General features: G+C 40.0%; 1 protein-coding gene across 2 annotated transcripts in view; it reads right to left on the bottom strand.

Moving 5' to 3' along the window:
* Window positions 1–8,077: 8,077 nt before the first annotated feature.
* CD53 (CD53 molecule) overlaps window positions 8,078–15,970 on the bottom strand; it is a 52,615-nt gene continuing 44,722 nt past the window's right edge. For both annotated transcript variants that reach the window (XM_056819192.1, XM_001372742.4), the window contains 5 exons: window positions 14,761–14,835; window positions 14,092–14,187; window positions 12,503–12,583; window positions 10,327–10,410; window positions 8,078–9,283 (listed from right to left, as the gene is read on the bottom strand). In XM_056819192.1, the coding sequence (XP_056675170.1) occupies window positions 9,212–9,283; window positions 10,327–10,410; window positions 12,503–12,583; window positions 14,092–14,187; window positions 14,761–14,835 (408 nt within the window). In that variant the 3' untranslated portion in view covers window positions 8,078–9,211. The remainder of the gene's footprint in view (window positions 9,284–10,326; window positions 10,411–12,502; window positions 12,584–14,091; window positions 14,188–14,760; window positions 14,836–15,970) is intronic.

Genomic DNA, 15,970 nt, shown 5'->3' with positions numbered 1-15,970 from the left:
TTTGATGATTTGGGGTGTAATTTGTATAATTCATAGATTTTATTTAGTCAGAACATTATTTGTCAGGGTTCTTGGTCTCAAATTTCATGTTTGTTACCTATTATTTAAATATTTGTTTCTCTTCACATACTTGTTAATTCATTTGCTGTTCTTATTTACACATATGTAAAGGAGATGGGAGGGAACTGTTTAACAGGACTTGAGGAAGCTACAAGATCCAAAATGTGCAGCAGGTTTGAGATTCCTGCCTTAAATAATGTTGTGAAATGAGTTTTTATTAATGATGTATATTCAGAAAGATAAAAAAGTGACGAGAGCAGGTAATATTGGAGAACCCTGGATTTTACGATGTAAAATAACATTTTCCCTTCCTTTCACAGCTTATAGGATTATCTATAAAATAGAACTCAATTATATAATTATTCATTTGTGAGGAAGTCAGGCAATCAGTAGCACCACTGGAGTGCTTATTGTCTGAACTAGGAAAACGAGTACTTCTCCATTTACAAAGATGGTACTACTGTTAGAACATACTCAGATCTGTTTTTGTTTTTTTTTTTGTTTGTCTTTGAATGCTCACCTTCCGTTTTAGAACCAATACTAAATATCAATTAAAAGACACAAGAGCCAGTAAGGGCTAGGAAATAGAGTTTAAATGACTTGCCCAGGGTCACACAGCTAAGAAGTATCTGGGGTTAGATTTGAACCCAGGTCCTCCTGAATCCAGACCTACCCCTGGATATGTTTTTGCAGTTGTGGTAATATAAACCAACTATCTTCATGTTGATCTGATTACTTAAGACCAAAGACGCATTTGGAAAATGGCATACAGGAAGTATGTTGCAATCTGTGCCATACAAAGGAAGCATGGGATTTGCATTGTTGAAATATTGGTGCCTAGTTGAAAACTGTCTATCATTCTTGTTGCATTTAATCAGAACCAGAATGGTTGGCCTATTGTGAGTCTATGCCCTGTGGTTTGCCAGTGTACCAGGAAACACCAAGTAATAAACATAATGTCCTTTTCTTGGAAGCCTTGCCCATCTTCATGGTTTATTTGGCCTTGTTTTACTATTTTCCTTAAGAGATCCCATCTGTCTTATTTCTAGGGAATTTAGAATTTCATGTGTATTATAGGTATCCATCTCACTGCAGGGAAATTTTGTAATAACAGGAATTATTAGGGGAAATTTGGGGTACCCTTTGGAACAAGAACCAGGAGGAAATTTTCCTAAACCTTTAAAGGGATCACTTATAGAATGGAGATCCCTTCCCACAGTGAGAAACTTTGTGTAGAAAGGTATATTAGGAATTTATCCAGACCCTAGTTGGTCTTATGCATTGAGAGAATTATGGAAGAGTTTTTGTGCAGGTCAGTTGGTCCCTTACCAGAGGGTGAGGGAGGAAGATTATCCCCTGAGGTCTCTAATCCTTGTGTAGAGAGAGCCCCATTTGCTTTGGGAACATGATTGGAGCCGGGATTTTCTGAGATGAACAGTTTAATCTTCTTTAGGAATTTCTCCAGGATTGAACCCATTTCTATAACTCTAGATCCCAAGTCTTTCAAGGGAGAACTCCACAAGGCCTTGGGAACCTCTCTGGGGTTCAAATTTCCTTCTAAGATACCTTTTGGTTTTGTGTAGAAGGCCATTCAAGAATAGAAACAGATAAATTGAGTACCAAGAAAGCAGCAATGTTTGGTTATGAAATGTTCCTTGTTGAATCTATATAACTGTATATGGGAACGATGATAAGCCTGAACCTGTGAGTCTGTATAGGATTTTTCCCCACTGATGGTTTTGTGACTCTTTCCTCTATGACACTGGGGAATCAAGAGAAATGGCAATGGTTATATCTCCACCAAGACCCTAGAGAACTGTTCCAAACCGAGGACATGGAAAATAAGTTCAAGACAAAACCCTTCCTTTTGGCCAAGAATGGCAATTTTTTTTAGTTTGGATCTGCTAAACATGTTAAGTATGGAAGGCTTTTTAACTGTGGAAGCATTTGAAAGGTTTTAGCCAGCTTTTGCCATGATTCTCCAGCATCGATCCTTTTGGCTATTTCTCTTGTTTCTTGAGGAGTGACTTTTGCTTATGGTGTCCAGTATCCAGAAGCCTTTTCCCCCTCTGAGGCTATATGTCTCCTGAGATATGGGTCTTGGTCACTGGCCTCTGTCTGCATCTCCTCTCTTCCATTCTAGGTGAAGGGAGCAGAGCCTCTGATAAGTTTCAAAAGTGCCTCCAAATACTGTCATTCTAGAGTCTGGAAGGCACTTTGGGGTCCTGGTATTCCAGGCTGGGATTTATAGCTAGCTCAACACCAATCCCTCAAGGAGCAAGAGTGACCTTCTGAATCCAGGTCAGAGGATGGTAAGCTTAAGACTTAATCTGGAAGTCATGCCATGTATGCATTAGATATAGATTCATGTACTCATATATCTGAATTTTAGTGAGAACAGTCCCTATGTAGGACTTGTAGTAAATGTTTAATTTATTCCCTTTAGAGACTTAAGTGGCATAGGGGAGAGTATATCCCTGAGATGTTTGTGTTTATTCTTGCTATGTCTCTGTAGTAAATATTCTTTGTAAAAGTTTCCTTTTAAAAATCGGACATTTCAGAGAAGTGAAGATGGATCAGGATTGAGAAAAAGGAATTAAATTAAGAGATCATTGGCAGCTTTGTGGTTTAGTTGAATGATATCAGAAGTCAGGTTGCAGTGGATGTAGAAAGGAGTAAGAGGAAATGGAGGTTCTCCTTGTCGTTGGTTTTCTCAAGGTGCTTAGTTGAAAATGGAAGAGAGACATATAATGGGGTATCGGGGGTGGTTGAGGGTGAGAGGAATGTTGCTGTGGAGGTCTTGAGAAATGGAGAATTGCGGAACTATTTTGTAAATTGATTAGGGAGACAAAAGGATTGCTTTGCTGCAGTGAGGACCCAGTTAAAATTATATGACAAAACTAGTGGATCAAATAGATGGGAATAAAGGACTCAAGAGATTTGGAATGATCTAAGGTTTGGGTTTGGCAAGGCATGATCAGCAGTAAGCAAGGGCAAAGAGATCCAAAGAGGATAGAATAGTTGGTTCAGCAAGGGATTGAGATACAAAGGAAAATGATAGGCAGCAAATGCAGGAGTGATCGGTCTGAGAAAGAACTAAAGGGCAATGGGCTTGCAGGTCATGAGAATTTAGCAAATTAGAGTGTTTGAGGGAATCAATATGCATGTCAAGAGTTGTAGTAGAAAGACCGATCCAGGTATGGAACTCTGGGGAAGGAAGGAGAATGACTTGGGATTTGACAGATTATGGTCACCCAAGGTTGCTGAGAAGATAGTGGTAAAGGTACAGTCTGGAAGTGGCAGAGGGGAGCAAGAAATGACTCTTCCACTACAGCCATTGCATTGAGAACAGGAGTAGGACCAACTGCAACCAGTACTGGAAAGGGTGGCTAGGAATGCAATATCATCAGGAAGATGCTGGGTCATTCTTTGCAAATTCCAGAAGATGGAGTGAGAAAGGAATGGATTTTTCAGTTCTATTAATTACAGAGCAGGCATTCCAGAGAGCATAATGGAAAGGGTGAGTAGATCTGGAAAAAGACATTGAGATAGTAGGGTTGAGGTGAATATAGGAATAAGGAAGTAGGTATATGGGAGTGGGATATAGAATTTTTGTCCATTGTGGCCAAATACTTGGTTAACTTGGACTCCCTGGAAAGACCCTTGAGACAAAGTAGAATGGATATCAGGAAGACATTGCTAATGGCATGAGGCAGCATGGTGAAATAAAAGAATGCTGTATTTGTTGTTGAGAAGACCTGAGTTTCTAAGTTTTCCCTCTGTGTGATCTAGGGAAAGTCACTTAATCTCTCATTTTCCTCATCTGCAAAACGAAGGCAGTTGTATAGTCACTTTCATGGTCTCAGTTCTTATGAGCGTATGAAGAAGGCCCATAGCTTTATTGGAAATTAAAGCCTACTAGAGAAGAAAGCAAATCAGTATGCTTCATTTTTATTTAACAATTTAAAAATACAAACTTAAATCATAGAATCTTAAAAGTAGAAGAGACCTTCCATTTTTTTACCCACTGAGAAAATCTGTGCAATTTCCTTGACAGCCTTTCAGAGAGAAGTTATAAGTTTTGCCTCAGACACTTCCTAGCTGTGTGACCTTGGGCAAGTCACTTAACCCCCATTGCCTAGCCCATACCGCTCTTCTGCCTTGGAACCAATACATAATATTGATTCTTAGATGAAAGGTAAAGGTTAAAAAAATAATTTTTTAAATAGAATTTATAAGTTTTGATGATTGGGAACTCATCTCCAAAAGCATGTGCAATTCTTTAAATGTTGGGAAGTTATTCACCTGAATTGTCTGCCCCCACCTCACCCCTATTCTCCCAGCAACTTTCCTATTCTCCCAGCAACTTACATAAAGTCTTCATTTTGCTTTCTGGAGAAATAGAGAATGAACCTGTTTTCTCCATAAACCTTGAAATATTTGAAGACTGTCTGATTTTGACACCCTTCACTATTCAAGTGAATTCAACCCTATCATAATGTGTGAAACTGAAAATGAACACAACATCCAGATCTATTCTGATCAGAGGATGGTTCTTTTCTAGACCTTAGACTCTAGATCTTCACACATGCATTTAGCCTCAGCTCTTTGGAGTAGTGTCAAAACCCTTGACTCAATACTTCCAGATAAGTCTTAACCAGATTAATGATTGACAAAATAAATAAAACACACCAAAACGTAGGTGATAGTACATTTGAAAACAAATGGTACCCACAATGCTTTTGGACAGTTTAGTGGCCCTCATTTCTATTTGGCATCCCTACTTTAGACAACTTCTAAGACTTAAGTTGCAGAGAAAACAGAGGTAATGAGTGTTTTCTCACCTGGAGGTTTCCTAAATGAATGCAATCACAGGTTTCATGCCTCTGATTATGTGATTTTGGTTTTCCTTGTAATTTTATTGAATAACATGGATTGTAGAGTCTAATTTGCCATGGTTTGAATCATGTCTCTTCAAATGTACCTAGAAAGCATGCTATCAGATTCTGAGTTAAAAAGAACTCAAAAGTTCTACTGAAATCAGCATTTTGCCAGGAATCCCCTCCACAATAATACTGATGAATGCATAAAGTCCCAGCCTGTGTTTAAAGACAGTGAGAGGTAACTCACTACTCCCTAAGGCAATACTCTTTGCAGTTAAACACTAATTTTTAGGAACATTTTCTTTGTGCAGAACTGAAATAAATGTTACTGCTCTCTTTTATTTTTACATTGCTTAAATTATTCCCAGTAGTCCTTTCCCCTCCAGAGAGCTAACCCAAGTAACAAAAAATGACATTTTAAAGAAAAGAGAAGAAATCAACAAAACTGATCAATACACTCAAAAAGTTTGAAGAATACATGCAATGTTCCATACCCGTGAACCTCCTACATTTGTAAAAGAGTGTTGGGGCAAGGGAGTGAAGAATAGCATCTATTTCTTAGGGGAAGACGGTGCTTATCATTTCATATTTTTAAAAAATTCACTTTTTATGGTTCTATGGTGGTTCTTCCTTCTTACAGTGTTGTAGTTATTAAGAACATTGTTTTCTTGGCTGTTTGTTGCACCCTGCATCAATCAGTCCATATATGTCTCTCCTTTAAGAACTATGGGAGTGGAAAGTCAGGAAAAAACAACGAATGGAAGCTTCCCTTTTACCTCCATGTGGCAGGGAGTTGAAACAGGGAGGTACTATGGAAGGCAAGCTGGCAGTTATGTGGGGAGATATGGTGCCTAATAAGGAAAGACCCTAATATACCTGCATGCTAAGGCTTAACTGATGCTAAGACCTGACATCTCCCTAAATCCAGCCACTTTAATGTTGTGGCACTTTCCTGGTTCCCTTCCTGCTCCTTATTCCTCTTTCCTTATTAGGCAATTCAGGGAATACTCTCGTTTCAGTGGTTCAGAATCTCCACTGCCTTGCCTTATCAGTGAGGTTTTAAGTTTGAGCCTCAAGTGACTTTGGGACTTCAATTGTAGTCCATATCTTCTTACACATCCGAGACACCAGCCTGCTTGTGTAACAAGGAACAATGGGGGCTTTATACCTATCATATTTCCCATGGGCATCAGTCTTTTATAACTGTAAACTCTTCAAGATGGTGTTTGTCTTCAGAAACAACTCCTTTCCCTTTCACATTGCATTGACCATCACCACTGTGTGGAATTGTCTATGTTTAGATGGAAAGGGTCCATAAACAACTGATGAGGAGCTTCTTACAATTTGTGTGGTCCATGGCACACAATTTGCTTGACCCCATTGCTGTTGCCTCATGCTGGTCTTGTAGCCTCAACTTTGCTTGACTCCATTGCTATTGCCTCATGCTGGTCTTGTAGATCTCAACTTTTCTTGGCTTCATTGCTGTTGCCTCATGCTGGTCTTGTAGACCTCACCTTTGCTTGACTTCATTGCTTTTGCCTCATGCTGGTCTTGTAGATCTCAACTTTTCTTGGCTTCATTGCTGTTGCCTCATGCTGGTCTTGTAGACCTCACCTTTGCTTGACTTCATTGCTTTTGCCTCATGCTGGTCTTGTAGATCTCAACTTTTCTTGGCTTCATTGCTGTTGCCTCATGCTGGTCTTGTAGACCTCACCTTTGCTTGACTTCATTGCTGTTGCCTCATGCTGGTCTTGTAGACCTCAGCTTTGCTTGACTCCATTGCTATTGCCTCATGATGGTCTTGTACCTCAATTTTGGCCCCATTGCTGTTGCCTCAGGCTGGTCTTGTAGACCTCAACTTCTATAGTACCAGAGCTCTATTCCCTTCCTAAATTCATCCTATATATAGCCATCTTCTCTGTAGTTGTAAAAGGAGACAGATCTGGCTTTATGGTTATTTCCTTATGGTGATATCTGTACAGTCTGTCATGACCTGCATTCTATTGTACTTTAATCTTTCCTAGAATGTTTTTGTTCATGATTTCACCTCTCACTAGATTTTTTGTTGTTTTTTTGCTGTTAAATCTTTAGTATGATACATTTATATAATAAGGCATGCTAGAACAAAAAAAATAATTAAGGCTTCTATATGTTGCTTTCATGTTTAGGAAGAGAAGATAACCATACTGGGGCATGGTGGCCAAGTCTGCAGATTAGGAGTGGAGCTAGGAAAAGGGTGAAGAAATAAATAGATGGTCTGTGCAAATTTAAGTGGAGGCTTCTGTAGGAACTCACCAATGAAAGAGGAAGATGAAAGGAATCCTGGGAAGCCCTGGTTAGTCACCTATGTGCTAAATCTATAATCTTGGCCTGGAAAAAGTGCCCTTGTATTTTCTGATCACTCCTCAGTCTTGTGTTCTTCTTTGTTCTTTGTTAGAATGATTTTATTTTTTTAATTTTAATTTTTTAAATATTTTTCCATGTTTCCAGGATTCATTTTCTTTCCCTCCACCCTCCCAGAGCCGACAAGAATGATTTTAGGAGACAGCTGGGATATACTCCTTTCTGTTCCACCATCTTAATTGATCTCCATTGCAACTAATTCTTGCAGTAAGCTTGTACAATAGATTGGGTAAATATAACTATCCTTATTTAAGGAAGACAAATAGCTATTCTGTGTGCTGACCATCATGATTACCTCCACTCTGGGATAGCACAGATGTGGAAGGTTCAAATTCATTGTCAGAAAGTTTGGATGAATAGAGTAAAAATTAAAAAAGAAAACAAAAAATAGACCATGGATTTCACAATAGCCATCTGTAGTTCTTAAGTCTTTGGGCCTTCCCTTCTTCAGATTATTCACCATATCCATTATTAACTCCTCTACCACCGACCATTGAACTCACTTATTGGTTTAGAATCTTATTTCATAGCTAGAAGTTAACTCTTATATATGATCTGGATCTGATTTGTAACCTTCATGCTTCTTGCCCATCACAGTCATCACTTCCCTCCTTCCCTCAGTAACTAGGCTTGCTTTCAACAGAGATTTTGAAATTCAAACCGCTGCCCTTCTTAGTAACTCTCAGTGGCAGGAGGGTCTGGACTCCTGGTAGTAAAAATAGAGTAACCAAGACTTTGAAACCTTTAATTTATTGCAGTGGTAAAAAAAAACAAAAAACAAAAAACACACATGAAGAAATTGCTGGTTAATAGGCAAAACAAATATCAACAAATCATTTCTTGGCATAATATCTTGGCATTTCTCTAGCAGGAATTATAGGATCTGCACCTCAGGTAACACCCCACAGAATTTCTCCTTTTCTGCTTAAGGACTACAAAAGGACAGATAGACTGGTTGTTAAGAGTAGAATCAAATAAGCAAATGATTGCAGAAGTATTTGGGGGGAAATCAGCATGGCTCTCCAAAAAGGGAGCACCAAGTATAAGCAAAGCCTCCCCTCTCAGAAGAAGAGCCCACAACCTCTTCTTTCTCATCTGAGGTCCTCTAGTCAAAGGGGAGCAGGTGGTCATGGTAAAGATCTGGTGGATTTTGGGGCTGGTACTCTGCTCAGACTGTCATTGCCTGGGTTTGGATAGCACATCTTGAATCTTTACCATAGGTAAAGGGTGTGGGGTCTTAGGGATACGGGGGATTTGGGGACAGGTTGGAACATGCTGAGTGATACTCATGGCAGAGAGGGTGGTTTGGGTGGGTGGGCATTTGGGAGAAGGATGAAAAAAAAGCTTGGGACATTTCAGATTTCCTCCTCTCCTTTCTTCTGCTTAGAGGGGGGGCAGGCATTTCACATTCAAATACCAAGGTGCTACTCTGGACCTTTGTGTCCCCAGTGTCTAGCACAGTGTCTGTCTGGCACATAGTGCTTAAAGTGAAGGAATGAGTTGATATTGACTTGAAATGTTGATCAAATGAGTCAACTTGAACTGTTAGCTCCAGAGGTTCTCTTGTTCTTCAGCATTGGCAAAGCCCTCCTAACTACTAGTACTTGTGTCACTACTTTGAGGGATATGGCAGGGAAGAATGAGAGCTTTATTGACACTGACCTCCAACAAATGCCTCTCCAACTACTTGGGTAGAGGACAAGGAAGAGCAAGGCCAAGAGAAGAGGGAACAGGAGAACTAAGCAGTCAATTCAGGAGTATGATAATTCATGAATTTATGTCCGTAAGTAGGGATTAGGAAAGGGATTCCAGCGGTGATGTTTCCACAGGTGCAGAGTCCCTCTCTCCAACCCAGGTAGCTCAGGTCATATCCCAAGGGATTGGCTATTTTTCTCAATCTGGCAGTTCAGGGTCAATGCAAAGGACATCCCCAGCACCTGAGAGGATAGGTCAAAGTTGAGATCTGCTTGTTCATGATGGACCCAAAGAAGTCTATAAAACCAACCCCCTCTATCATTTCTATTGCTAAAAGTGGGTCTTCTCTCTCCATTAGGCATGAGAGGATAAGACATTCTAGATGCCCAAAGTGTCATAAGAAACCAAGGTTACTCAGATGATCATCAAAGTAAACCGTGCATTTGAAATCTTGGCTGGTGAGCCTTCCTTCTCTACCCTTCCATTGTAAGACAAACACCTAGTTTCCTTTGAGAGCTTTGGAAAGCCATCTCAGACCCAACAGTCAATTATGGTCTAATGGGGTTGAAAAATGAAAGATGGTTGCCTCGTGAAAAGAATGAGCTTCCAAAGCATAACTTCACCCTCGAGTTTTTCCCACAATGAGAAATACAGATTGAGGAAGTTGGTTATGATTCGAATCCCTCTTCCCAAAGAGGAAAATCAAGATCGTACAATCCTAGATTTAGACTTGGAAAGGACCTTAGAAATCACTGGATCCAAATTTCTCATTTTACAGGTGAAGAAATTGAGATTACATAAAACAGAGATTAAGTGGCTTGACTAGGGACAACAACTAGTGAATGTCTAGGAGGCAGGGAGTCATGTCTCCAAGTCCATTGCCCTCTCTGCTACACCAGTACCTCTTAAGACTTTGATGGAGGCCCCTGGACCTTTGAGCCACAAAACTTCTCAATGGCAGCAACCTTATACTTCCAGAGCAGAGCTGGAACCAAGGCCACAGAGCTCAGTGCAGGGGCTTTTGCCTGGACAGTTTATTTGGTTCAGAACATCTGATGACCATGAAAGACAAGTTACCTTGATGGCCCCTATTCTGGATGTTTCATTTGCCAGAAATCCAGTCTACAGCTAATGTTTCTTATATATGACTGGTGAGAGAGAAGATTTGGGACTTGCTCTGAGTGTCTCCACTACCTAAACCAGGGGAAATTGGAGTAGCCCAAGAGATCGATATCAGAATGATGCAGCTGTATTCATTTACACTTAGCCTGGAAATTGTTCTTACCTGGATAACACATACACTGATGATAAGGATTCCAATATACAGGAAATTTGACTGAAACCATAGTTTTGCTTTAGCGTAGCATCCCTAGGATAAACAGAAGACAAACAGAATGGTGAAGATGGGGCCTATGATTGCAATGTTATAGGGAACTCCCAGATAAGGAAATTCCTTCTAACAATACATGTTAGCACTTCTCTCTGCAACTTAAAAGTCCTAAAGAATTGCTTAGAGCCTTGGGAAATTTAGGGATTCAGCTTGGTCACACAGTCAGAGGCAAACATTAACCTAGATCTGGGCTTCCCATTCTTTACTCCATGCTTCCTTTCAAAAATGATGATACCATTATAGTATCTGGTTGTTTCAAATGACTCAAAGAGCCTTCACATTTCCCTGTACCTAGTTCTATGAAAGACAAATATTTTTATCCCCATCACTTCCCACCCAGACTGTTGCCACAATCTTCTCCTTGGGCTCCTGAACTTTCCCTTCTCCAATCTATCTTCCATAAAGCTGCCAAAATAATCTTCCTAAAGCACAAAGTGTGAGCATGTCATCCTCTTGCTTAAGAAGTTCTGCATATTCCCTTTTGTTTCTAGGATAAAATAAAAGCTTCCCAGCTTTGTGCTTTAAATCCCTGACCTTCCTGGGCTAACTCCAGCCTGCCTTTTGAGGCTTCCTCACCTTCTGCCCTTTCATGAACCCTATATTCCAGCCAAACTGGCCTCCTTGTTTTTTTCATCTTTGTGTATGGAAGCTGTGCCTCTTTCCTGAAATGCATTCCCTTCTCATCTCCACCTCTTAGAATCCCTGGTTTCCTTTAAAATTTGACTCAAGGACCACCTTCTTTGGAAATTCTTTTCTGATTTTTCCAAGATGGTAGGACTCTTTTATTTCACAAATAATTAGGTATATACTTTTCTGTTTTGTCTTTTTACATCCAGTGCCTCACACATCGTTAGAATTGCTATTTCTTAACTCGGATTGGATTGGAAAGAGAAATTGAAACATGGGTGGAAAACGTCTTGGTCTACAGCCTCAAATCCCAGAGAAGCCTGGGGACCCTCAGACTGCTGCAGAAGTAATAGGGTGGTGGGAGGGAGGAAGTGGTCCTGAAGAGGCAAGCCATTCTGACTCTGGTCAGGGGCTAAGTAGGAAGTATGTTCTGGACTCCTGGAGGTCCAAAGCAAGTTCAGCAGGAAGATGGTTTTTGGTCTTATCATTACATCTTCAGGAAGGCATGAGCCAAACTAGGATTTCCTCTTTACTGAAGGCGGTTGTGAAGAGGGAAGCCCTACTTTGGTCTGTCCTTAACTCCTACTTGTGAACAGAAACAAAGCCCTGATGCTCTTCAGGCAGATTTCTTCCTTCTCATTTTATTATTTAAATCACGTCAATATATCAAGAACTCGGGATTTTGTTGATGGAGGCTGATCCAAACACACCCTGAATCTATAGTTTTAGAGAGCTGCCTGAAACTCAGAGCTCGCCCATGGTCATGATGCTAGCAAATGGCAGAGGTGGGACATGATCGGAGGGCTTTCTCATTCCAAATAGAGCAGGCTACTCACTATGCCAAGCAATCGGCCACTCATTGTCACTAAGAACAGTGAAAACTCACATTTAAAGAGTACTTCAAGGTTGGTGAAGCACTTTACTTGCCACAATTGTGTGCAGGAAATAATCGGTTACAAGCATTTATTGAGCACCTACTATGCGCCTGGCACTTGGCTAGATGTTGAGACGGAGAGTTAAGTATTATTATCTTATAACTTTATAGAAGAAGAAACCAAAACTTCCAGAGATGGAATGACTTGTTTTTAGTGCTTTTGATGACAGTAACAGTGAAGAGACATAGCTATGCACCACATGCTTTTCCATTGCTCTAGCATCCAAACTGAGTGAGTCTATTATTAACCTGCTGCTTCGTTTAGCTAACTGGTATAGGTATAGGTCTGTAAATAAATAGATGAATGAGTGAATGAGTGAATGAGTGAATGAATGAATGAATGAATGAATGAATAAAATACTGTAGGTCTGTTCCTCTCTTGTTGTGCCCCTTTACCTGCTGGCTCTGGCTTGGAGCATTGTGGCTCAATGTGTCACAATACTTGGTGATTTCCAAAGCAATTCTACTTTCCCCAAAAAGAAACAAACAGGAGAATATCACCAGAGTTACCTGAGTCTTTGGATCTTTGGGGCAAGATTCTGGGAGATGGCCTTTCCAATCACTGGTGCTGTTTACTCCACAGCACTCTAGCTGAAAAACAAACCAGAAGAAGATCACTTGTGAGGAATTAGTGACTTAAGGCATATGGAAGGCCTCAACTCTGTTTCTTGGAGAAAGACAAAGCAATGGCATTTGACTCCAAAGAAACTCAGAGTTGACCGCTGGCTTCCTGGACGAGTGAAGTGACTAGTGGACATGGGCTAGACTCCACACAGGCTAAACATTGCCCCTGCCTTTGCCTTTGGCTTTCTTGTACCACTGTCTCTGGCAGCTGCCTGCTGCCCCCCTCAACACCAGAGAGGGCCAGAGAGTGCAGGCACTGACCTTGATCAACACACAGAGCAGCAGGAAAAAATTCTAGATGTGGCCAGGCAGGATCTTTTTTCTTTCTTTTTCTTTTTTAAACCCATATCTTTTTTTTTTAAGTTTATTAATTTAATTAATCAATTTAGAATATTTTCCCATGGTTCCATGATTCATGTTCTTTTCCTCCCCTCCTCCCTCCCCCCATAGCCAATGAGCAATTCCACTGGGTTTTACATGTGTCATCAATCAAGACCTATTTCTATATTTATTATTAATATTTGCGTTAGGGTGGTCATTTAGCATCTACATCCTCAATCATATCCCCATCGAACCATGTGATCAAGCAGTTGTTTTTCTTCTGTTTCTACTCCCACAGTTCTTTCTCTGGATGTGGATAGCATCCCTTCTCATAAGTCCTTCAGAGTTGTCCTAGATCATTGCATTGCTGCTAGTAGAAAAGCCTATTATATTCTATTGTACCTCAGTGTATCCATCTCTGTGTATAATGTTCTTCTTAACCCCTATCTTCTATCTTGGAATCACAGAAGAATGGTAAGGACCAGGCAATTGAGGTTAAGTGACTTGCCCAGTGTCACCCAATAGGAAGTGTCAGAGGCCAGATTTGAATCCAAGATGTCCTGTCTCCAGGTCTGGCTCTCTATCCACTGAGCTGCCTAGCTGCCCCAGGACCTTCATGTTAAATTCCTATATTCCATTTTGGGGGGCAAACAGACTTAATATAAAAATAAGAACAATAATAGCTAAAATTCCTAGAATATAAATATAAAGTATTTTATTATTATAAATAATATATCATATTATTATAGAAATATAAAATATAATATAAAGTTTACAAAATTATTTTATATGGATATTATCTCCATTTTATAGGTAACAATTTGAAGCCCAAAGAGGTTAAAGCTCAGAATTTAAATGTCAGGCCCATAGTTCACACGTAATATTTGTCAAGGTAGTATTTGAACCAAGGTCTTTATGACTCTAAGTCCATCACTCTTTTTTATAGTACCATGCGACCACGTGCAAAGAGAAGTATTTTGATCTCCTACCACCAGGGATCGAGCTACATTCCATTCTGAGAGTTGGGGTGGGCAGGAAGTGAAGAGAACTGAATGTCCACGAGGCTCTTTGTCAGTGACTTCACCCCCTAATCTCTTGCCCTGAGCCCCAGGACTCAAATCAAAATGCCCAGAAATGACTTAGACTTGACTTACATGCTGCTGGATTTCATCCCATGCCATCTTTGTGTTGTTATCAGATTTGTAGCGCTGAATACTCTGGCTCAGGTCATTAGCCACATAATGATCTATCTAAATAATCCAGAACAGAGGATATCAGGGGGGAAAAAAGTTAGCTCCCTGAAGGAATTTTTTAGGGGACAACGTTGGGGTGTATTATAAGCAAATGGTTTCTATGTGTTTCTCTCCCACTTCCCCTGACTTTCTTCCCAGAGGTAGAGAGAAGGCCAAAGACAAGAGGTGCATAGAGTATAGTTGGCTTGCTGGTAGCCTTAATTAGGAGGCTTTAGTTTAAAAAAAAAAAAGATTCTTTAAAAGTGACCAAAATATTGAATCAATTTAAGCATCGAGATACTGATCTTTGGGTTTTATCATTTTATTTCAAGGAAAAACTATTGAATTTTGCATGCAGATTATATAATTGCATTAGCACTGACAGTTTAGATGGTTTTCCCCAGAAGCTGGCTGATGTTTGCTCCTGCATGTTCAGAGGGATGACTGAAATCAATGAGCATATGGACAAATCCAGGACCCAGATGAAAATCAGACCCACAAACCCATTGTGTGGCTACATTTTATTGCAAGAAAAATCAAGATTTTTCCTTCTTATAAATGAGACAGGGGACAACATTCACCATTACATACCTTCTGTTCATAAGCAAAGAGCAGGATGGCCATGATGACTTCCATCAAAAGGATGAACAGGAGCAAGATGAAGAACTACCAGGAAAGAGACAATAAGGTCACCTGTTGGGATGATGATGAGACCAGCACATGGGGCGTGTTGTTCTCAGAGGTGGACTGACTGGGCAAGATGATGCCAGATCCCCCTTCCTAGTTCTGAGAGTATGATTTTAAGATTCAAGCTCTCCACAAACAATCTTTCCCTGTAGCCACTTACTTATCCCTTTATTAGATCCACCCTGTCCTGCCCAGTGACTTTGTATTTAGGCACACATCTTTGTTCTTCTTGAGTTGGACATTTCAGGAGACATTTTCTTCATAGTCACTCCATATTCCATCTGGAAGGCAGGGAACTTATTTATGGTGTTCACACAGGGGTTATTTAATTAATAGATGAATCATGAGGACTGTATGGATGTGACTGATTTGAATTTCTTTTTTTTTTTAATTGAAAATTTTTATTTAATTAATTAATTTAGAATATTTTCCCATGGTTACATGATTCATGGTCTTTTTTCTCCCCCTACTCCTCCCCACCCCATAGTCAACACACAATTCCACTGTTTTACATGTCTCATTGCTGATTCGTATTTCTTTACATTTGGGGAGGCATTAGGTGTGCCATGTGCTGCTGAAAAGAAGGTATCTATTCCTTTTTATTTTTCTCAAGATATCTATTACCTCTAATTTTTCTAACATTTCATTCACTTCCCTTACTTCTTTCTTATTTTTTTTTTGGTTCAATTTATCTAGTTCTGATAGAGGAAGGTGAAGGTCCCCCACTAGCATGGTTTTACTCTCTATTTTGGGGGAGGAGTTATGTTTCTCATACATGCTGTAGTGTGTGTATGTGTGTGTGTACATGAGAGACAGAGACACAAGGACAGAGATGGAGTGAGATAGCCATAGAGAGATAAAGGAGAGGGAGAGAAAGAGGTAGACAGAGAGTCAGAGAAATACACAAAGACAGGGAAAAAGAGATACAGAGAACTCTTCATTAGGGACTCTAGAGAACAGGCATCATATAGGACAGAAAATTCTCCTCTACCAAAAGTCCAGAACCACAGGGTCCAAAAGATTCTAGGTTCTCCACCACAAGTATTGAGCTTAGCCCAATATTCTTGAATAGGGCAAGGAAAGTCTCCATACAAAGCTAGGCTTAAAAAGACAG

The sequence above is a fragment of the Monodelphis domestica genome, chromosome 2, assembly GCF_027887165.1.
Source record: "Monodelphis domestica isolate mMonDom1 chromosome 2, mMonDom1.pri, whole genome shotgun sequence".
Classification (NCBI taxonomy): domain Eukaryota; kingdom Metazoa; phylum Chordata; class Mammalia; order Didelphimorphia; family Didelphidae; genus Monodelphis; species Monodelphis domestica.
Note: the sequence above shows the minus strand (reverse complement) of the source record. Positions and strands in the feature narration are given on the sequence as shown.